This window comes from Grampus griseus (genome assembly GCF_964374135.1).
Source record: "Grampus griseus genome assembly, chromosome: 6".
Lineage (NCBI taxonomy): Eukaryota > Metazoa > Chordata > Mammalia > Artiodactyla > Delphinidae > Grampus > Grampus griseus.
This window is the reverse complement of record NC_139000.1, coordinates 33,446,976-33,469,320: the sequence shown is the minus strand read 5'-3', so window position 1 is coordinate 33,469,320 and position 22,345 is coordinate 33,446,976. Positions and strand designations below refer to the sequence as shown.

At 51.3% G+C, this 22,345-nt stretch overlaps 1 protein-coding gene across 2 annotated transcripts in view; it reads right to left on the bottom strand.

The window, feature by feature from the left end:
* Positions 1-511: 511 nt before the first annotated feature.
* Positions 512-22,345, bottom strand: part of TBC1D2 (TBC1 domain family member 2) — a 42,081-nt gene continuing 20,247 nt past the window's right edge. The window contains exons 6-13 of one of the 2 annotated variants that reach the window (XM_082657480.1): positions 18,669-19,064; positions 14,806-14,916; positions 12,592-12,779; positions 11,020-11,496; positions 5,109-5,229; positions 2,614-2,799; positions 1,710-1,831; positions 512-1,076 (exon numbers count right to left, since the gene is read on the bottom strand). In XM_082657480.1, the coding sequence (XP_082513606.1) occupies positions 869-1,076; positions 1,710-1,831; positions 2,614-2,799; positions 5,109-5,229; positions 11,020-11,496; positions 12,592-12,779; positions 14,806-14,916; positions 18,669-19,064 (1,809 nt within the window). In that variant the 3' untranslated portion in view covers positions 512-868. The remainder of the gene's footprint in view (positions 1,077-1,709; positions 1,832-2,613; positions 2,800-5,108; positions 5,230-11,019; positions 11,497-12,591; positions 12,780-14,805; positions 14,917-18,668; positions 19,065-22,345) is intronic. The other variant, XM_082657481.1, reaches the window with a different exon arrangement.

Here is a 22,345-nt window from a genome sequence, read left to right as displayed (position 1 = left end):
TGGGCAACGGGCTGCAGGCTCTGTCCGTCTCACCACCTGTTGCTCTCCCTCCCAACCGCCCAGTTTTCAAAGAGGCGAGTTTTCTTGCCCCAGACTCTGAATTTGGTGGTGGAAGATCAGAAGTTGGGTAGCTAACCCCGGGCTTTCAGCCCCTACACCAAGTTCCTCTTGGTAGTGGACAGGGGTTTCCCTGGGAACACCCTCCCCACCCGCTGTCCCCCTGATGGGCTGTGAGGAGAAAGGCGAGGGCAAGTGCAAGGCTCAGGATACAGGCCTTGGAAGGTGGGAGTTCAGAACTGGAACAAAGGCCCAACCAGGACTGGAGAGGCGCTGTTGCCCAGAAAGACGGAAGCCCTAACTGCACAGCTTCTCCAGGAACCAGGACCAGCCCTGCAGAGATGCCAAGAGAAACAGCAGCCAGGGACGTCCCGGGCTGGGAAGGCCCTAGTGGTGGGACACTCTGGAGCCCTGGGCCCGCCCAGGAACGACTGGTTACTGAGAATCGTTTAGGTTCCAAAGCTTGTGAACTATTTCCAATATTTACACTGTCATACACAGATAAAACTTAGAGAGTGTTCAAGGTTACCCTATAAAGACAGCACTCTTGCTTGTCTGGGTGCTAAAATGCTCTGCAGAGGAAGTGAGGAGGGGTGTATCCTGGGTGTGTGCTCATGAGGAGATAACCCAACCAATGGTTTCAGGAGTCAATGTTCCAATGGGGAGACTGAGTCCCAGAGAGGGGAAGGGACTCGCCCAGGGTCACATGGTGATGGGGCTCAGCGGGGCCTAGACCACTGCTCCATGGCTGTCCCCCTGTGGGTCTGCCAGCCAAGGGCGAGAAAGGCTTTGGGGAGGGCAGGTAGCCAAGTCAGGTCTCCGCCTCTCCCTCATCCTCGCTGGTGCAACCCTCGGGCACTGCAGGGCCCTGGGCTGCCCGGGTCTCCAAGTACTTGGCCTTGAGCTGCTCCAGCTCGTGCAGCTCAGCCTCCAGCCGCTCCCGGTGGGCCATCCGCAGCTGGCGTAGCTGTTTCATAGGAAAGGGGTTCATGTCGTTGAAGGCGATGTTCATCAGCTTCCTGGGGGGAGAGCACAGTCACAGTCACCGGGTGTCCCAGGCACCCCTGCATTCATTCTGCTCATGCAGCTGAGGCCCCTTCCAGGGAGGAAACAGTAAATAGGAAGACAATTTCCACCCAAAGTGACAGGTACTGAGGCAAGAGGAAGCTTAGCACTGTGGGAGCTCTAACCCAGAAAGGAAAAGTTGGTCAGGGAAGGCTTCGTGGAGGAGGGGACAGTGAGCTGAGTTTTGAAGAATGAGTACAGGTAGGCCAGGCAAAGATGGTGGTGGTGGAAGTGGCAAGGAGGCATTCTAAGTAGAAGAACCTGCAAGGCCAGAAGCCCAGAGATGGAGGTTGTCCTAGGAACTCAAATAATTCTGTTTGGCAGGATCATAGGGCATGGGTGTTGGGGGCAGGAGAAGGTGGGCAAGAAATGAAACAGCACGGAGGCCCTGCATGCTGTGTTAAGGGGGCAGACAGACGCCAAGGCAGTGGAACGTCCCTGAAGATTTCTAAGCTGCAACGGAGGATCAGAATCGCTAATGAACCTACCTTTGGAAACACCAGCCCCCTCTCTGCTCTGTGTCCCGGAGGGATGCATGCGGGGTGGGTACGGTGGAGGGGCAGGGTGGCCCAGGAGTGCGTTCTCACCGACTGTTGCAAATGGTCTTGGTGAAGAAGCGCAGGTACTGGTAGATCTCCAGGCCATCCTGCAGCCTCAGGATCTCCTCCTCGTTGTACTTGAAGATGGCCAAGGCATAGCGGAACACCACCTGGGGGGTAAAGTGGGGGCTCAGGAGGGGGGCCCAGGGAGCCAGGGCAGGGAGTCCCCAGCAGGAGCAGAACCCACACCCCCAGGCACTGTGGAAGGCCCTGGACAGGCTGCAGAGGTTGAAGGCCTGGAGGAAACGTGCGGGGCAACACCAAGGGGGGGTGGACTGGAAATCCCACAGGGGAGCACAGCTTGGAATCTGGGGATGGGGACTGTCCTGGGACCCTGGGCCAGGCATTGCCCTGTTGGACCCAATGGCGGGTAACACTGTCTTTACATGGGGCTCCAGTAGGAATCGAATGGAGACACAGATCCGAGGGCACTTGGTGAACTGTGAGGTCAGCCACCATGGGGAAACTGGGCGGAGGTCAGGGGAGGGCCTGCCCCGGGTCTCCTTGCGAGGTAAGGGGCAGAGCTGGGACCAGATCCAAGTGCCAGCCTCCCAATCTGGGGCTCAGTCCAAACAGGAGGAAGAGACGGCAGGTGACTGAGGGGCAATGGACAGAATAGCGATGCGCCTCCTGGTCATGCTTGTGCCTCCTCTCCAGGGAAAGGGAATCCCCCCAACTTTAGGACGCATCTTCAGAAGCAGAAGCACCACTTCCTCTCAGGGGTGCAAAGTACTTGAGTTTACAAAGCCACGCTCCCAGGAGAGGTCCTCCATGGCCCTGACAGGTGGGCTCTGTCCTTCCACTGTCCAGGGGCAGAATCGAGACCCAGAGGATGCAGGGACTTGCCCAGGACACTCCTGCTCACCACCCCCACCCCCGCGCAGTGCCCTACCTTGGTGCCCTCGTAGAGGAAGGCGTCCCAGACCTGGAGGAGGATGTTGCTGATGAGACTGTCTGCGAAGACTACGAGGAGCCAGTTGAAGGTGACGAAAGACAGGTCCACACGGTGCTGCCCCAGGTGGGCCATCAGTTTGGGCAGCTTCTCCAAGAGGAGGTCCTGCAGCACTCGCTGGTCCACCTGCAAGCCGAGAGAGGGCCTGTCAGCTGCTGCCCTGTGGAGGGGGCTGCCTCCGTCCGGTCCACCCCTGCACACCCGGCTGGTCCACACACGGCCCCAGGCTGCTCCCAGTGGGTCCTGCCCCACCTGGGGGCACAGAGTGCCCGGAGAAGCTAGAGCCCAGCCTGGCCGGGAGACAGGTCGCTCCACTGGCGAGCAGCCTTCCAGGTTGGAGCTTTGATGCAGAGGTCTCTGTGGACTGTAAGTTCTTGGCCAGTGGAGTTTTGGCTCCTTTGTCCCCCAGGCTTGTATTGGCTGATACCATGGCCGCTTCCCTACACCTGTTTTGGGACTGATGCACAAGATGCTCAGGGCAAGGTCCTGGGGCCGGTGTTGGGGGAGCCACACCTGACATCAGGGGACGATGCTGCTGGGTGATAGCTGCTAATGACCTCTTAGTGCGGTCACATCATACCTCTGTCCTTGTTTCACTGGACCCGGTTGGTCACTGCCCGCACTGGCTCCTTCCCTGCCCCAGGACACGGTTGTTCTGTGGCTGCCCCCACTTCTGTGACAAGCCCGTTTTAGGCTCCTCTTGCTCTCTTTCTTGGAACTGCGGGTTTCTCAGCCCTCTCCCTCCATTTAAGTTTTCTTCCAGACTTAGCTCTTGCTGTAGCAAACACCCTCTCCCTTCCTTCCCTGCCCTGAACTCCAGGTCTGCTGTGCAGGCCAAGAGTCCAGCTCAAAACCTAGGGTAACTCACTGAATCTAAGATGCCACTGAACCTACTGAAGGATGTACGGATGAGCTGATATGATGTCTGAGATTTACGTCAAGGTCATCAGAGTAGGAGGAGTGGGCGTGAGTATAGGTGAAAACAGTACTGGCCACCCTGTGTTGATAATTATTGAAACTAGGTAATGGATGCATGGAGGTTCATTACACTTTCTCTGTTTTTTTGTACATTTGAAATTTTCTGTACTCAAAACAAAAACACCATAGTATATTGGTTATACAACACACCTCAATTCCAGAGATGTTAAAAAGTGAAAATAAAATATTTGTAAAGTGAAATATTTGTGTATTTCCCAGCCTGCCTTGCAACTAGAGGTGCCATGTGACACAATTCTGGCCAGTAAGATGTAAGCAGAAGTTGCTGGGTCCGGAAAGCTGTCTGAAAGGGAGCCAGTGCCTGTCTTTCACCCTCTGCTTCTTTCAGCCTAGACCATGGCCACAGTGCCAGAGAGGGTGCAGCCATCTCACGACCACGAGGTGACCAGCAGGAGGATGAAAGTCACATGGCAGGAGCCTTCAGCTTTCTCATTATCTGAGAAAAATAACCCCCCATTTAAGCCACTATTAGGTTGGGCCTCCCTGCCACACAGCAAAACACAATCCTTACCTGATTCACCACCTATTTCCTGATGACTCCTAAGTCTTGATCTTCATCTCTGATCTCTCTCCTTACCCCTCCACCCAGGTGGGCATCCCAGAAGGAGGAAACAGTGTTGGGTGCTCACAGTAGAAAAGGAGGACAGGATGGGTGGGCAGGTAATGGCTTGGTAGGTTTTGAGGGGGAGTGAGACAGTTCTCCCTGGGTAGCATCTCTCCATAAAGCAGACGCACTGATACAGCAAGAATGGGACAAGGGGTAAGGAGGGAGAGGCTGGAGGGTGGAGGTGGGAGGTCTGAAATGGTTTCGCATTTACACCTCTCAACAAGCTCAGGAAGTAGTGTTACTTCCATTCAAAAGCAGGCAAGCCTGAGGTTCAGAGAAGTGATGCCACTTGCCAAGGCCAGATGGCTGGTTTCTGAAGGGCTGGCTCTGAACCCAGCTCCACCTGACTCCAGGGCTGGTCTGTGCTCAGAGGGCAGTGGAGGGGGTCATGAGATGATGGAGGTAGCTGTATTTCTCAGTAGGTGATGATACGTGTGTGTGAAGCGTCACTGTCACCTCCCATCCTCCCAGTCCCAACTTCCACCCTACCTGACCTCTGTTTTGAAATTCTTGACTGGCAAACACCAGTCAAAATCTAGTGACACGAGATTTTCTCCTCCTCCCCTCCATAGGATATCCACTGTTTCTAGTGATGTAATGTCCCCACTGGAATAACAACAGTCTATCGTGTGGGCAGGGCCCCAGCAATTCTCAAGGCCATCAGCTGACTGGAACATTGCAGCAGTCCCAGAGAAGGGTTATTGGCCCACTGTACAGAGGGAGAAATGGAGGCCTGAGAGATTCCTGACCTTTCCAAGATTCACTGACTTGTAGGAACAATTCAGGGGCACCAACCTGCGTGGCCCCCAAGTCCCCTCCCTGCCCTGCTCACCTGGGATGCCAAGAGCGTCTTGCTGTAGTAATCAGCTGGCATGATGGTCTCCACAATGGCCACCAGACACCAGAAGGCACTCTCCTCCTCATCTAGGACCAGCAGAGCGATGGCCGCCAGTCTGGAGTGGGAGGGAAGGAGGCCTGGAGTGACCCACAGAAGTCACAATCAGGCAGCCCACGGCAGGGGTGACTCCCTGGGGGATGTCCTGCCCAACCCCACTCTCTAACCAGGCTGGTGTTCCTGGAAACTGGGGCGAGATGAACATGCATTTGAAGAGGACTACCTAGGGGATTTCCAGAGCAACTGGGATCATCTTAGAGCAGGGCCTCTGGAGTCTTGTTGCTTCCTTGCTGGGTGACCGTGGGCAAGTTACTTAACTTCTCTGAGCTTCAGCCTCATAATAATCACAGGACTGTTGTAAGGATGAACAGAGTAAATACATGTTAACTGCCCAGCACAGTGCCTAACACGTAGTGAGAGTGCTTTATAAAGGTTAGCTATCCTCATCTTAATATTCATGGGCTTTGAGACCTTGGCAAGTGTGCTAACCTCTCTGCGCCTCACTTTTATTACCTGTCAAGTGGGGTTAACAGTATCCACCTCCCAGGACTGTGAGGCATTGAGAAGACAGACATACAGCATCTTGCTCACTGTCTGGCATGTACCAGGTGCTCAATACTCGGAATTCTTTTTCTCCTTTGCTTCCCCTCTCCCCTAGAGTTATCATGAGGCTCTAATGAGATCATGGATAAGAAAGAAGACAACCCACAGTGCTGAGCAGGGATGTCTGCCTGGAAGAAGCACTGTTTTCTCTCCTTCCCCCACCTTCCCTGGCAGGTCTTGTCCAGGGTGAATCCAAGAATACATTTCCCAAAATGTACTGGTCTCTCAAGATGCTAGGTGAGCACATGGTCCCATATTCAAAGATGTTGGGGAACACTGCATACTCTAGCCCCCTTTTAGAGGCTTATGATATACATATCTTAACAAAGCCTCTTAGAAATCTCAGGTTAACAAAGCCCCACATGACTAATACAGGGCTGCCTAGTGGGGCTGTGCACAGTGCACCCGCTGAACACCCTCAGGGAGCTGCCGCTTTCAGCACGGGGCAGCCTCACACTCTCAATGGACTTAAAGAGCACATTTCATTGTCAGATATTGATGCTTCTCTGGGCTCTTACTCGGCTGGATTCGTGACCTCCGACATCTTCTGAGGTTTACACTTTTTTTTAATAAACAGGGTTTCTGAAAAGAAAAAAAGAAATCCTTTTTCTCTCCCTAGTGGATTGGGAAGGTATTTCTCTCCACTCTGGCTAAAGTATTGTTACAGACCGTCCTTAGTTTAGCTGAGTGGATGGAGAGAACAGTTACAGGTCTCCTGGAAATAGTAGGCTTTGGCCTCTCAGAGATGGGAAAGTGGGAAGGCCTACAGAGATTATTTAGCTCAGAGAGAGCAAATGGGATACACCAGCCAACACTCTCTTTGTCTATGCCCAGGGCAGACATAACTAATTGATCATGGTACTCTTTCCCACTGAGTCTGGAAGCTGCCTCAGAAACTCACAAGATAAGGCTCCAGGCAGCTACTTTCTGCTGGTCATCCCTGGCCATTGCAGAGACAGGAAAATAGAGGCCCACAGAGCAACAGTGACTTGTTCAAGGTCACACAATCAGTTGGTGGCAGAGGACTGCCAAAGTCCAGCCTGTTCTCTCTATCTTACCTCATTCCACTGTTCTCAGTCCAGGAGTGGGTGTCAGAATTAGCTTCGATTTCTGCTCACATTAAAAGGTCAGTGATTTGATGTGTGAGCCCGTTGATAACGTTCAGTGATTTATACTATTTTTAATTTTTGCACACAATCCTGAACCAGTAGGATAAAACTTTTGTGTCAGAAAAGGAGGTTTAATCCTGCTAAGATTCCACCCATGGAAGGCCCTAAGCAAGGCCCAGGGCCTTTGGGAATGGATACCACTGTTTCTGAGAGTCCCAATAATGCCACTGGGGGCAAGGGCATGACACGAGCTCTGAATCCAGGAATGCTCTCAATATGCTTGGTGGGATACTCAGGACCCCTCTGGTGGAGGAGGCCAAAGGACCTTGTTTTTACTTCCATGAGCCTTGTTTCCAAATCATATTGCCCTTAACCTCTCAAAGACTGGTCTCCCTGAGGATGCCCAGGCCATAGGTTCTCATTTACAGTCACAAGGAGGTTCCTTGGCCTGTGCCTCAGTCTTTGGGCTTAACTCCTGAAGGACAGATCTGGGAAGCTGCCTCACCCTCAGCCAGCCTCTGCTTTCCGCCCTTGACATGTACCGGCCACCCCTTTCCTGACTCCTTCGCAGGTCCCCCTTCCTCTCTATGGGCCTTACCTGTTGGTGTTTGGAAATTTGTTAGGGCTACTGAAAATTTTAGATGTGTATTCCTCATGACTTTTTCACTTTTTGGGTGTGTTTTAATGCTACAGAAATAATAGCACAAACACAAGAATATCTGTGGCAGCATTCTTATAACCAAAAAAAAAAAAAAAAGAAGAAGAAGAAGATTTACATACTTTATGGTGCATATGGTGCATTTAGACAGTGGAAATTGAACCTCTGTTAAAAAGGATGCACCCGGGCTTCCCTGGCGGCGCAGTGATTGAGAGTCCGCCTGCTGATGCAGGGGACACGGGTTCGTGCCCTGGTCCGGGAAGATGTCACCTGCCGCGGAGTGGCTGGGCCCGTGAGCCATGGCCGCTGAGCCTGCACGTCCGGAGCCTGTGCTCAGCAACGGAAGAGGCCACAACAGTGAGGCCCGCGTACCACAAAAAAACAAACAAAAAAAAAGGATGCACCCAAGAGAAAGGAAAATATACATCCACACAAAGACTTGCCCAGGAATGTTCATGGCATTATTCATAATAGCCAAAAGGTAGAAACAATCCAAATGTCCATCAACTGGTTACTGGATAATCCAAGTATGGCACATCCATGCAATGGAATGCTGCTTGGTTAGAAAAAGAACAAAACACATGCTACAACCTGTATGAACCTCAAGAACATGCTAAGTGGAAGAAACTTGATGCAGATGACCACATATTTTATGATTGGTATATGAAATGTCCACAACAAGCACGCTCATAGAGACAGAAAGTAGATATGTGGTTGTTCAGGGCTGGGGGTGGGAATTGAGAGTGACTGCAAATTGGCACAAGGTGTCTTTTAGGGGTGATGGAAATGTTCTAAAATTGGATTGTGGTGATGGCTGTGCAACTCTGTGAATTTACTCCAGATCATTGAGTTGTACACTTAAAACCCGTGGGAAAAAAAAAAGGTCAGTGATGAGAGGCTGCTGGCATTCACTAGGGTCCTAGTAACTGCTCAGGGCTACAGCCAGACTCCAGCTGAAGACATTCAGGCCCAAGTAGGTCTGCAAAGGAGGGTGATGTAGGAAAGGAAAAACTACTTTAAATCCACTTATATTTTAGAGCGAAATGGATTTTAAAATTTTGCTCTGAATTAGCATTAAATCATTACTATGATATCTGTCTCCCTCTAAACAGGCTGGGTTTTTTGCATAAAAGCAGGTTCTGTCCTCGAGAAACCACACATGCAGTTCTAATAGCCGCCACTAGATGGCAGCACCCAGACAAGTGAAAGCGGCTGCACAAGGGCCTTTGAAAGAATACAATGCACTCGCCACATTTAAACAGGCTCTATTACAAATAATCTTCTATTTAAAGCAATAGTATGAATACCTGCCTAAATGCCAATAACTATAGCATTCAAAGAAAGAAGTAAAGAAATACCTCTGGTTTTGGTCTCAGCTGTTCCTATATACCCCTCAGCAACTTTTGGTGCTGCCTCTTTCCACATAGGGAGCGGCTTCTTTCCTTTCTACATGGCTTACCTTAAGATCCCCTCCTGCTTTGGGATCTTCCCCCTGCTCCTTCAGTATAGATTAGACTCCAAAGCCCATATGTGGCTAACTCCATTCCTGCTCTCAAAAAAGGTTATACTTGATCAGGAAAAAAGGTTTCTGAGTGCCCTCAGCACACTCTCTGCTACAGCTCCCATTCTGAGTGAGCGCAGATGGTAGGAAGAACCAGGTCTGGGGTCCGGAGACCAGGGTTAGCAGCCCATGCATGGTGAGGCCCAGGCAGGTTCCTTAGCTTCTCAGACCCTCTCTTATCTCACCTGGCAATGGCGGGCACGAATGCTCACCTCGCAGGGTTTTCCTGATGATTAGATGACATCAGGTATGTAAGTACCTGGCATGCAGGAGGCCCTCATTACGTCTTAGCTCCTACCTGACCTTTGCACGAAATGTACAAATTATTCATACAGTCTCAGAGCTTCTAGCTCCCTTCAAATCTAATCTTAAAAAGAGGATTCAAAAGTTTTGTGCCTTCTGGATTTTAACATGTTCAAACAGATGAGAAGCGTGCAGGCTTCTGCTCAGCTGTTAAATGAATGAATTTCTATGGACATCTCCTGTAGCGGACGTTTAGAGCAGCATGAAATCTGAACATGTTTTCCAAGGAGGCTTAGACTGAGAGGCATTACTGTTCGGGCTTAACTCTGAATTCCCAGCAATGGTACATGTATATGCTCAATTTCACCCAACTTAAGCTGGAAAAAAAGTATCAAAAATATCTATCCTTGGGAACCATTCAAATTTGAGTAGGGACACTGAATATTTATTCTGTGTTAAGTAAATGTCACACACTGCCTGAAAAAAAGAGCAGAATGACTTATGTAAAATTTGCTTGAGTATATATGTGTTTAAATTAAGCTGAGGCGTGGGATAGGGAGCATGGGAAGGAGATGCAAGAGGGAGGGGATATGGGGATCTATGTATACGTATAGCTGATTCACTTTGTTGTACAGCAGAAACTAACACACCATTGTAAAGCAATTATACTCCAATAAAGATGTTAAAAAAATAAAAAAATAAAATAAAGTATTAAAAAATAAATAAATAAAATAAAGTTAAACCGAAACTTGCTTTGGGAAATATTTGAGATTATGCCACCTCTATCGAGATAACTGGGGGCAGCCACGAGAATTCTCCAAAGTACTGGCGGGGGCAGCCCTACCAAGTCACCCCACCCCACCCCCAGCTCCTATCCCTTGTCTCCTGCTGTTGAACCAGAAGTAGAAATTAATCCAGGCTGGGACAGATTCCTTCCTTTGGGAATTTAGGCCTGAGACATGAGGGTATCAACAAGTGGATTGCTGAAAGGCTTGACTTAGGGGCTGAGGACGCTGTTCTGACAGCCCTGATGGGCCCTAAATGTCCAAGGAATGACAGACAGTGAGGCTGGTCTGCTGAGAGAGAAGGAAGCAGCCATGTATTATGAGAGAGGCCAGAGACCACGCAGCCCACAGAGGGCTGCACAATCTCAGGGGACAGAGTCCCCCTGGAGTATGGCATGAATGGTGCCCCCTGGCGTTGTGCTGTGCTATGGCCCTGCTAGACAGAGCAGTTGCCTCGGCTTCCGGAGACCATCTATCTGGTCCCTAGCTCTATTTCCTTTTCCTGGCTTTTGGGAGCTTCCTCTGTAACATTTACAAATTCTCTTTTCCTTGGGCTCCTCTGAGTGGATTTTGTTTAAAGCAATGATCCCTGACCCAGGCAGTCATGCAATACGTGAGCTGGCTGTGGGCTATACAACCCCAGCGGGCCCGCTCACGTGCTCTCTATGGAAGTGGCACCACCCTGAGGACAAATCACAGGAGAGGGCACGGGACGAGGAGCCTGGGGCTCTGGCCCAAATCTGTCTTGAACACGTCCTTTCACCTGCTTGTCCTCACCCATATGGTGGGGACCAAGCCCCCTGGGTTGACCTCTCTGAGAGGCTCCAGAGAGACAGAGAGGTGCCCTGGAAGGCAGAGGCTGTGCCCTCACGGGGGCTGTGTGGCTTACCTGTTTAGGCCCTGGCAGTAGCCGATGGCGGGGTTCTGCCAGGAGAAAGCCAGCAGTACCCGGCGGAGCCTGTCAGGGAAGCTGGAGGCGGGACAGGTGAAATGCTTGTTGCTGGGGAAGGTCCGGTTCAGGTCCAGCTCGATCTGGCGTGCGGCGGGGTGCTTGCAGGCCTGGCTCCGGCTCAGTAGCTCCTGGTAGCGGCCGGGGCCCTGCAGGTGCCGGACACGGAGGCGGACCAGCCATTTCCAGACACGCGGGCGGTGCTCGCGGGGCACGCCCGCCCGCAGCAGCTGCTTGATCTCCGCCGAGGGGGCCAGCTCACCCAGGGCAGCCCAGCGCTCCCGCAGCGGCTGCTCCACGGCCTCGTGGGCCAGCAGGTGGTGGGAGTGCACTTCTAGCACCTGGATCTTGGCCAGCAGCCTCAGATCTTCCACCTCATAGTTGGGTACTGTCAGGAAGCCGTACTCGTCATACTCGCTGCCAGCAAAAGCCTGTGTCAGCGACATCTTGCAAGGCCCTTCCCCAGATAAGGGGCAGCGGGGAGAGGGTGGACCCTGGGCAGGAAGCCTGCCTGCGCTTCACTGCAGGTTGGCCATGTAACTCTGGGCAGGTCACTTCAGTGCTCTGAACCTCAGTTTGCTTTGTACAATGGGTATAGGAACTCCTTGCTCTGCCTCATGAAGACCCAATGAGATCCTCTGATGTAAATTGCTAGGGGGCTAGACAGTGCCTGGTACATGGCAAGTGCTGAAAAGATATTTGCTCATTCATTCTGTGTAAATATAAAGGACCCTCTTATTACTCCATGAAGCCTTAGGCCCAAGAAGTTCTCTACTGCCATTACAGAACCCCACTTCCACAGCCAGTAAGCCCAAGGACAGATGGGCAACAGGAAGCACCACCAACAAGCAGAAACAGGAGAGCTGGGGACCCATTCAGATGGCCTTTCATAGAGTCAGCATTTATTGGCCCCTATTATGTGCTCTGCCTGTGCTACCTCATTTAATCCTCATGATCCTGCAAAGCAGGGATCTTAGCCCACATCTTATGGAGGCTGAATATGAGGCTCAGAAAGGTAAAGTGACTTGTCCAAGGTCACACAGTGAGAAAGCCAAGTCTGGCTCCAAAGCCTGGGCTCTGGCCACTGGACCGACCATCCAGCCTCTAGGGACCTTTGACCCCAGCCACAGCCCCTTCTGTATATTTATCTGCCCAGGTCCACTGTGCTCAGCAAAGGCTTGGCTCAAAGGAGGCAGCTGGCTTGTCTCCCCTCCTCCCATCTCTGACAAACACCCCTGGGAGGCAGCCTGGGGAAGTGGAAGAAACAGAACTCTGGAGGCAGGCCCACGTCAGATGCACTAATATGTTGTGTGGCCTTGGGCAAAGGGCTGCCTCCTCTGAGCCTGCGGTGCCTCTCAGCTGTAAAATGGGGCTCATTTCAACCACATGATCACTAATCTGGAGGTACAAGGAGGTAAGCATGTGCAGGGCTCACACACGGTCAGCAGCAACTGGTAGCAGGGTGGCTGGCGGCCCCCAGGTCATGAAGACCCAGCCCTGCTCTGGGCTCACCTGATGGGGCTCAGCACAACGCTGTCAGCTGAGGCCTCGCTGGCTTCCCACTGCAGCGCCTCCTGGATGAGCTGCCTCAGTAGCTCCGAGCACTCGTCTGCCTCGACCCCCACGGCCTCCTGCAGCCTCCGCAGCCCCGCCAGGTACTTGCTTTCCACCTGGCAGTTCTTGGCTTGGAGGTAGGCACACTGTGGGAGGGAGGAGTGGGGCTGGTCAGGCCACCTGGTTGGGCCTGGGCCAGAGGCCTGAGGCCTGAACAGCTTTAGGCAGTCCAGCCCTTCTTCCAGCGTTCATCTCCCATCCCCCCACCCCAGCCATTCATACAAAGGAAAGGAGAGGAGTCCCGAATCCAAGAGTTTACAGCAAGGCAGACAGGGCTCCAGGCAAGAGAACCAGGCCCAGGGCTGGGGCTAGACTCAGAAAAATGAGGGGAGAGGTGGGCATTGCCTGCAGTCCTATCCTAGATCAGTTACTGCAGGCTGGGTGCTCTATGGCAAGTTACTTAACCTCTCTGTGCTTTAATTCTTCATCTGAACAACGGGGATGATACAGAGTCTGCCTCAGAATTCTTATGTGTGACTCTAGATGAGCCAATGTATACAAAGCCCTTCCAGGGCACTTGGCGCAGAGCAAGCTCTCTGCAGGAGGTATACCTGAGCAGTGCCCAGGGGATGGATGGACATGGAGCTCTGGACACTGCCCTTGTGCCTTCTGCCACCACGTGGGCTTTTTCCATTTCTCCAACACACCACCTCTCTCCCACCTCGTGGAACACACACTGCACATTCCCTGCCTGCCTACCCCCGTATCTTCCTGTTTCTTTGTATGCTTTGTGATATTTTGTTGAAAACTGGACATCTGAACCTAATAAGGTAGAGTGGAATTAATTAAAGAAAGCTCAGCTAAAAAAGTCCGGCCAGGCCTGTATGGAGACCTCTCAGGCCCTGCCACAGGCATCATTAATTTCTCCAAACAGGAAGAGGTGTTCACCTACATCTCTGACAAGAAGCTGCCTCTACTATCCAGCAGGAACAGGAAAACTTCTCTCCACGCCAAGACAGCTCAGCCAATCAGGGACTGTAGCAATCCAGCCAATGAGAAGCCTCCATACTTGGGACTCCTAGTTTCCTCCAGTGGATTTTTTGGTTATCACAGCCCTTCCCAACCTCTTCCTTTTCCCTATAAAAAGCAAGTTCCCCTTCCTTGTTCCCTGAATCTGCCTGTGGTTCACCATAGTTCAAGTATTCCAAATTGTAATTCCTCTGGTTAGTCCCGAATAAACCTGCTTTTGCTGGTAAAATAACTAGCTATTATATTATTAAAAATGCCAATGTTAACTCTGGAAATCAGATACTCCTTCTTACCTAGGGTTTGCTGTTTTGGTTTTTGGTTTTGACTGTTGTAGGCTGCCTCTGTGCCCAGGATCAGCCTGAGGTATAAACTTAAGCTCCTCTTAGGTCTTTTCTGAGGCTTTCCCTGGGCATGCGTGGTCACTTTCTAATTTCCCCCATATTTGTGGCGGTTTTGGAATGTAGAGTTAATACCTGGCTCGCAAAAGGGGAAAAAGGGGGGGCTTCCGTGGTGGCGCAGTGGTTGAGAATCTGCCTGCCAATGCAGGGGACACGGGTTCGAGCCCTGGTCTGGGAAGATCCCACATGCCGCGGAGCGACTAGGCCCGTGAGCCACAATTACTGAGCCTGCGCGTCTGGAGCCTGTGCTCCGCAACAAGAGAGGCCACGATAGTGAGAGGCCCGTGCACCGCGATGAAGAGTGGCCCCCGCTTGCTGCAACTAGAGAAAGCCCTCGCACAGAAACAAAGACCCAACCCAGCCATAAATAAATAAATAAATAAAATTTTTTTAAAAAAAAGAGAGAGAGAAAGCCTGGCTTTATTAAAAAAAAAAAAAAAAAAAAAAGACAAAAGGAGAAAAAGGGAAATACAAAGAGCGGGAAGGCCCTTTAAATCCCCTGGCAGTTACTTTAGGGGGTGGGGGCTTGCAGTGGCTGCCTGCCTCTTCCCCTCACCTCTGTGATCAGAAGCGGCAGTCAGCAGAGCACAGATCCCTGATATGTGGAAGACAGCTCATGAAGGGCACAGTCCAGAGGGAGAGCAGTCAGGTCATGAGGAGAGAGTTGAGCCAGTGGTGAGGTGGTGAGAGGACTGGAAGGGTGGCTGGGGACAGAGAGGGCCAGAACAGGGCTCCCGTGTCTCACCTTCATCAGGAGGGCCTTCTCCTTCTCAGCCACCTTTCTCCAGATCCTTGTGACCTGGTGGATCTCGGAGTTGAGAAAGTGGTTCTGGGTCCGGTATGCTTCCATGTCATCCTGGAGAAGAGAGCAAAACATTTAATGAGCTGAACCAGAAACATCTCCCTGGTCCTCACTCTCAGATGAGCTGCCAACACCTTCTTCCTTTAGAAATTTCCAATAATGGCAACAGAAAAGGAAGTCTGAAAGAAAAAAAATAATAGTGATAGTCCCCTTCTCTAATCTTGATGCCAGCATGACATGGTGGAGAGAGCATTAAGCCTGGACTTCAAGTCCTGGCTTTGACTTCCTGGCTGGGAGGCCTCACTGGATCAATCTGACCCTCTCCTTCCTCATCTGTAAAAGGAGCAAATACCAACTACCCCACTTGGCAGCCGACTAAGTGAGGTAACGTGCACACTAAATACAAGGACCAAAACAGAGAAAACATTCAAGTAGTATTTGTTTTTTAAATAAAAATATTTTGTCATATATTGGTGATCATACTGAACAATTTTGGGTGAAAATTTTTTACTTAGTGCCACTTTGTAAATACTTTTCTATGTTGCTACAGAAGCTTCCCAATGATAATTTTTAATGTCTGATGACTATTCTATTAGGTGAGTTTACCATAACTTAGACATAATCCTTCTCCTGTTGCTTTTTTAGTTTGAACCCTGAGTGTTTTTGTTTGGTTCTTTTTTGGGGGGCTGTGCCATGTGACATTCGGGCTCTTAGTTCCCTGATTGAACCCATGCTCCCTGCAGTGGAAGCGTGGAGTCTTAACCACTGGACCACCATGGAAGTCCCTGGTTTGTTTCTATTATGAATAAAGCTGTAATGTTTATATCTGAGCCTAGAGTTTTCCTTTTGCAAGCTGTCCAGGGGTGGCAGTATGATCTTCCTGCTGGGGTATGCAAGGAGAAGCTGGCCATGCACTGGGGAGGGTCAAGCAGGAGCCTGAAAGGAGTAGCCGCAGCTGCAGCTATGGCTCTCAATCTTTATTCTGATTGGATGGACACTGTGGGAACAATGGACAACACATGCTCACAGTGATACCTAGCAATTCCAGGGCATTTACGAATGGAAACTCAATCCCTTTCTCTCTCACTCAAGAAAATGTACTGGCCTGTAGATAAGCATGAGAGACTATTGCGGGTACGACTTCGGATAGGCCCTGATTTATCAGGAAATTAAGAACAGCACGCCTCACCCATGGCACTTCAATATCAGGGATGGGTCACTTGTGTACAGCTCATAGGCCGTGCTGACCCTCTTCATTCTGGCCAAGATCCCTCCCAGCTCAGAAGCTCCAATTCATGTCCAGGGGCTCTCCAAGGCTTTGGATGTGTCGCACAGGGCACCCTGCTTGCAGCCCGGACAAGGAGGGCAGGTACAAGCGCCCCTCAGAGCAGCCGTGGGCCTGGGTGGGGTGGCATCTGGGCAGTGCCTTCCCGTTCACTCATTGCCCTACCTTGAGTGTTCTTGGCTCAGAACTGTAGGGAGGAAAAAGAGAGAGCTCCGAGATGAGAAAAGCCACGTGACTGTCACCAGTGAGGCAAAGGAGGAAAACATAACTGGAGAAAGGGGACAGGGAAGAAGAGAGTTTGCCCTCCTGCTTTCACAGGGACCAGGGACCTGGGAATCATCTTTGGGAAATGCCGTGTGGACGAGCCCTTGTGCTAGTGGGGAAGGCAGTGGATTGGACGTGGGGACACCTGGGGTCAGGCTGTAACCCTGCTGCGTGTACTGTGCGACCTTGGACCAGTCCTTTCCCCTCTCCAGGACTCGGCCGACCGTGCCAGAAAATGAGGGGGCAGACTAGATCTCTGAGTCCTTCCAGCTCTGATATTCAAGAAGTCAGTGATTCTGTGCTCACACTGACAGTTTCAAAAAGGGGGCATTTCCTTAAAGCTGAGTGTACTTAACCACAAGGGCAAGTAGGAAATGTGAACATGTTCTGTCCCAAAACTTAAAAACAGTGGAGTTTTGATGGGTCTTCTATTTTTTTCTAGATCAGAGACCTAAAGGCTAAAAAATAAGGGAGTCTAGCACATGCAACTCCTATCAGAAAACACCTCCAAGGTGTCAGCTGCAGGACTGATAGCTTTCTAACAACCTCTGAGGAGCAGCCGTAAACATAAGCATGGTTGATGTGAATCGTACCCAGAATCTCTTCGTATCTGGGCTCACTGATAAATTAAATTCCTGAACATGCAAACTCAGGGGCACGCTCAGTCATTTAGGTGAGTCCATACTTCCGGGCAACTCTCTGAGACGGTCTGGAGGCACCCAGCGAGGCACTTTGACCCCCATGCTGCTCTACTGGGACTTCAACAGTGGATTCCAGCAGGATGGGCACAGAAAGAAGACACTTAGCAGGATAGAGCAGGGTAGGAAAGCAATCTCATGGAAGCAATTTTCACTGCTTTGTGAGGGACTCACAGCTTTCTGACAACCTAGCTTCATCTGCATTTGAAAGGTTTTGTTTTCATTTTGCACTCAAAAGAATCTCTGATTTTAGACGAAATAAGGGAGAAGGTTCAGAGACTGGTTATATGCTTTTTCATGCTGAAAGAAAGGGAAGGGAATCTGGATTTCATGTCATCTTCCTTTCCCCTTCTAACAACTCTGTTTGTAGGACTGGTTAGGCCATGTTATATAAAGGTGAGATAACTTGCCCAAGTCATACAGCTAGCAAGAGGCAGTCTGCCTGACTTCAGAGCTTGGGGAGTGGCCACTATACCACACTGCCCACTGGTCTCTCAAAAGCTCCCGGATTTCTCTCTTTCTTCCTTTCCCCCTCTTACCCCATCTGACAGCAGTTCTTTGATACAGCGGCACAGGATTTCCGTGGTAATCCGATGTATACTCTTGTGGCTGTGGGTGCGAGGGCTGGGGAAGGACTGACTGAGGCTATGTGGCTGCCTGTAGGGACGGTGGGTTCTAGGCGCACCTATCCCCAGCTCCTGTCACCACCCTCCAGAGAGGAGGCCGCAGCCCGCGGTAGGCATCAAACTTAAAATAAAGTTCCTGCCCCCTGTGTTGCAACTGGTCCCTGCGGGATGGGGTGGCCTTTCCTGGGTGAAAGCCACACCCTGGGCAAGGGTGAGGCCGGGATGATGGTGGTGGCTGGAAGGGCCACAGAGGCTGGAAGGCAGCAGAGCAGACAAGACTAGTCAGACAGGTGAGCTGCAACCCAGTTCCAGTCCCCCCACTTCCTCTGCACACGGTCCTGGGCAAGTTGCTTCACCTTTCTCAGCCCTGGCATTCTCATCTGTAAAGTGGGGAGCACATAAGCAGCTACCTCACCAGGCTGGTGCGAGGACTAAGTGAAGTGATGAAAGTAAAGCACTTAGGACAGTGCCTACCACACGGTAAACAATCTGTAAGTAGGAGTAGCGATTACTGTCATTATCACGAGCAAGTTACAGCCAGCCACAGGTCACTACTCATGTGCAGGACCACTGGGGAGGGCTGTTGGGCACCTCGGGGGCTCCTGAGAGCATCAGCGCGGCGCTAAAGGAGGCTGAGCAGGCCAGGCTCCAGAGCGCTTAGGAGTTCTGACTCCATCTTGGGCTCTTTCATCTCTACTTTGATGATTTAGAGATACCTTCACTTTTCAGCCTAGGATGTCATGAAAAGGTCAAATTGCATTGGGCCTACTGGTTAAGAAAGTGAGGAAGCGTGTAGCAACATTTCTATCAATGTCTGTTTCAGATGTGAATACTCCAGTATTAAGGGTCATCCCAGCTCTGTCCAGAAAAGCCTTGGGGTCAAGAGCAGTGCCTTCCCCCAAGGCCCCAGGGCCTGGAGGGAGGGGTCCCTACCTTCAGGTGCTCCATCTTTTCCTGTTGGCTCAGGAGGTCCCTGTCAGCTGCATCTGGGGGTGCAGGGGGCTGGTTGGGGGGATGCATGAAGTCCTGGGTGACCTTCTCAGAGAGTTTCTGGATGACCTCCTGCTTAGCCTGGTTCTTGTCCAGGAGCAGCTGCACGTGCTGCCGCAGCTCCTGCACCTCCTGCTCCCGCAGGCTCGCCGTCTGCACCAGGCTCTCCCGCTCCTGTTCCAGGGCCTCCACCCGCCTGCCCAGCTCCGCGATCTGCCGCACTTTGTGCCGCACCAGCTCCAGCCGGTCCTTGTCCTCGGCTGCTGCCAGGTACGCACTGGACACCCTCTTCTCCTGCTGGGCAGCCTCCAGCGCCTTGTGCAGGATCTTCACCAGCTCCTGCACGGGGAAAGGGAAGAGCCCGGTGAGCTCGGGGAAGGCCTATTACGTGCCAGACATGAGGCAGAGGCTGTCATCAGTTCTCCTAAGAGCCCTGAGAGGTGGCGGGCAACATCCCCTAGGGCATCACTGACCAGCACCCACATTCTCTTTTTCTACTCAGAAGAGTTTTAGTTGGACACATGGTTCCCCAGCAAAGGACTACATTTCCCAGCCAAGCTCATAGCTCGGTGTGGCCAAGTGACTACTGTGCCCAAATGGGATATGAGAAATGCTGTGGGCAGCTTCTGGGTCATGCCTTCCAAACCACTGCGCACGTGCTCCCCCGGCCCAGTTCCCTTTCCTCCTGGCTGGGAAACGGCAGGAACCGGAGCAGCCAGGCTGGGCTCACAAGCAGAAGTTGCAAGTTGAGGATGGCACAGTCGCCCCACCAACTCGGAGCTGCACACTTCACTCTGGATTCTTCAGTGTCAGAGAGAAATAAACTTCCAATTTGTTTTAGGCCACAGTACTTTGAGGCTTCTGCCCATTCCCCAACTAATATGTCTGTTTCAGAAATGAACAAACTGAGGCCCAGCAGAGTGGAATTTAACTCCAAATCATCCAGACACTGAGCATCCTGTGCTCGGTCAGTAATGAAAGCAGGGGGGCAGCGGCATGGCACGTGGGCATGGCTCTTCCTTCTCACCCCTGAGGCAGACATCACTCATCAACCTCAGTACTCTTTCCCGGTGAAGCCTAGCTGAGGCCTCAGAATCCTTCTGAACATGGCATTCAAGCAGTCACTACCAATCGAGCTGAGGTGGCATTAGAGAAAACAAACTGGCAATCCTCACGCCTCGCCACACACCCAGGGCCCACGCCTCAGCCCATCCAACAATGCCTGCAAGGCAGGTGCCAAGAAGCGCCTGGGAGTTGTTCAGAAGCAATGGCTTCGATTTATTCCTTGGCAGGGGCAGCCGATTCATGTGGAAATTCAAGGTGTGGCTCCCTGTGCCTTCAAGCTTCCAACCTCCCCAGCATTCAGGGACCTGTCCTGCTCCAAAGCAGGGATGTGAATTCATTCAGGACCAGGATCAGCATATCAGAAGCCAGACAGCCCAGCAGCCAGTCCCACGTGAACCTGAACCGCAGACCCGGCAGTTAGGGCCTTTAGCTCACACTGCTGTGCTCCAGGCCAGTCTCGTGGAAAAGCGTGGTTTCCTGGGGACACGTTAACTGTATGCATGCCAAAGTGTTTAAATAAATGATTGGCTGGATAGGCTGAGAACAATTCCATTTTGGAGAACTGCCCCAAATCATGACTTCATTTCAGAAGCTAACGATAAGACCAAATTAGCATACACCTTCCGAAACCTTGGTACTAGTGACTGTCCCTTCTCTGGTTCTCTCTCTTCTATCCATCCATCTAACCTTTATCAAGCACTCACTCAGTGCCAGCCCCTGGGACCCAGAGAGGCACCAGTCACAGTTCCCACACTCAAGGACCACGAAGGCTGGTGGGAGCAAAGGTGAACCACTGTCACGGAATGATTTACCGTGAGAGGGGGAAGCAAGGGTGTTTGTGGGGACTCAGGGCAGCAGGCGATGACTTCTGCCTGGGGCGGAGGCCGGGGAAGACCAGTACATTCCACAGAAAGGCGGAGCAGTTTAAACTGATCCTGAAGAATGAGGAGGGCCAGTGAGGTCAAGCAGCAGGTGGGAGACAAGGGCAGAAAGTGGGAGCTGAGGGTTGGGAGGGCTTTCCAGACGAGGCTGAGCCAACAGCTTGAGCAAAGCCTCAATGGGATGAAGGAACAGGTACGGAGCTGTGGGTCCTGGGTGTGGCAGGAAGGTGGGGAGGGGCGGGTGGCTGCAAACTGAACTGGCACATCAGGGATTTAGAAGTCAGCTTCCCAGGGCGGTACTGACCCAGATCAACATTCCTGTGGCTGCAGGATAACTGAGAAGCCTAGACCATTTTCTGAGTCAGCTGAGATATGGAGATTACCTGCGGTAACTGCCTGCCAGTACATGCCACTGCTCAGACTTGCCCTAGCCTCAGAATCAGGGGGTATCTGTCTGCCAACTTTGGGAGAGTCAACTCTGAAGCCCATTTCACTACATCAGCTGTCTCTCCCTTCCCACATCTGGCTCTTCAAATCCAAGACCAGCCCGGGAGGCTGTCCTCCCACCCCAGGACCCCTGCACCAGAATAAGACAGGAAGAAAGGAACCCGGGAGAGGGATGGAGCCAGAGCAGGAAGTGTAAAGTGAGGAGTGGGAATGGATCATGGATTCGGAAAAGCTGGAGGCTGGATGGCCCTGGGAGACCACCTGGTTCAGTCACCCCGCTCTCACGCAGGGAGACTGAAGCTCAAGAAAGGACAAGAGAGGACTAAAGGGACCTGGTGGATCCCCATGACTGGGAAAACTGCAGCTAGAACAGAAGGCTCCCAACTCCAATCCTAAGACCCTTCACTTCTTCATGATGTGCAGTTAACGGATTCTGCATCGAAATGCTTCTTTCAATTTCTTTAAAAATGGGAATAACCCATGTTCATAGCAGCATTATTCACAAGACCCAAGAGGTGGAAACAACCCAAGTGTCTGTCGATGGTGAATGGATAAACAAAATGTGGCATACAATGGAATATTACTCAGTCTTAAAAAGGAAGGAAATCCATCATATGTTAAAACATGGATGAACATTGAGGACCTTATGCTAGGTGAATTAAGCCAGTCACAAAAATGCACATATACATCAAATAGAAATAATGAAAACGAAAAGAAAACTTGAATATCCCATTTTGAGGCTGCTTTCGTCCTTACAATGTGATGACGTCTCTCCAGGTCAGTCATTATCAAGCAACACTATCATTTGCAACAGTTCAAGAGTATTCCTTGTATGGAGCACAAAGTTCCCTTCATCCCACCTCCTAGGATGGACATCTGGGTTGTTTCCAATTCCCAGTCATAAGCAATGCCTTAGGACCAAGTCTTGAAGTAGAAGAGCTGATCAAGTGACACTTTTAATACTTCTTAATTGAATCATTGTTTGGTCGATCTTAGATTTTGACAACTGTTAATAAGTTGTCATTTTAGTAAACATTTTAAAAGCCAATAAATCATTTATCTTATTAAAGTGTGGATACATTCATTGCTCACTAGAATCAAGGTGGGTGAGTCCAACAGTGCTTGTGGAAAGAGCACTGGACTGGGAGTGCCCTGGACATGACGGCCTCTGACCCCTAAGGGGCTCGGTGCCAGCTGGGAACAGGTGAAAGAGCACTGGCTTGGGAG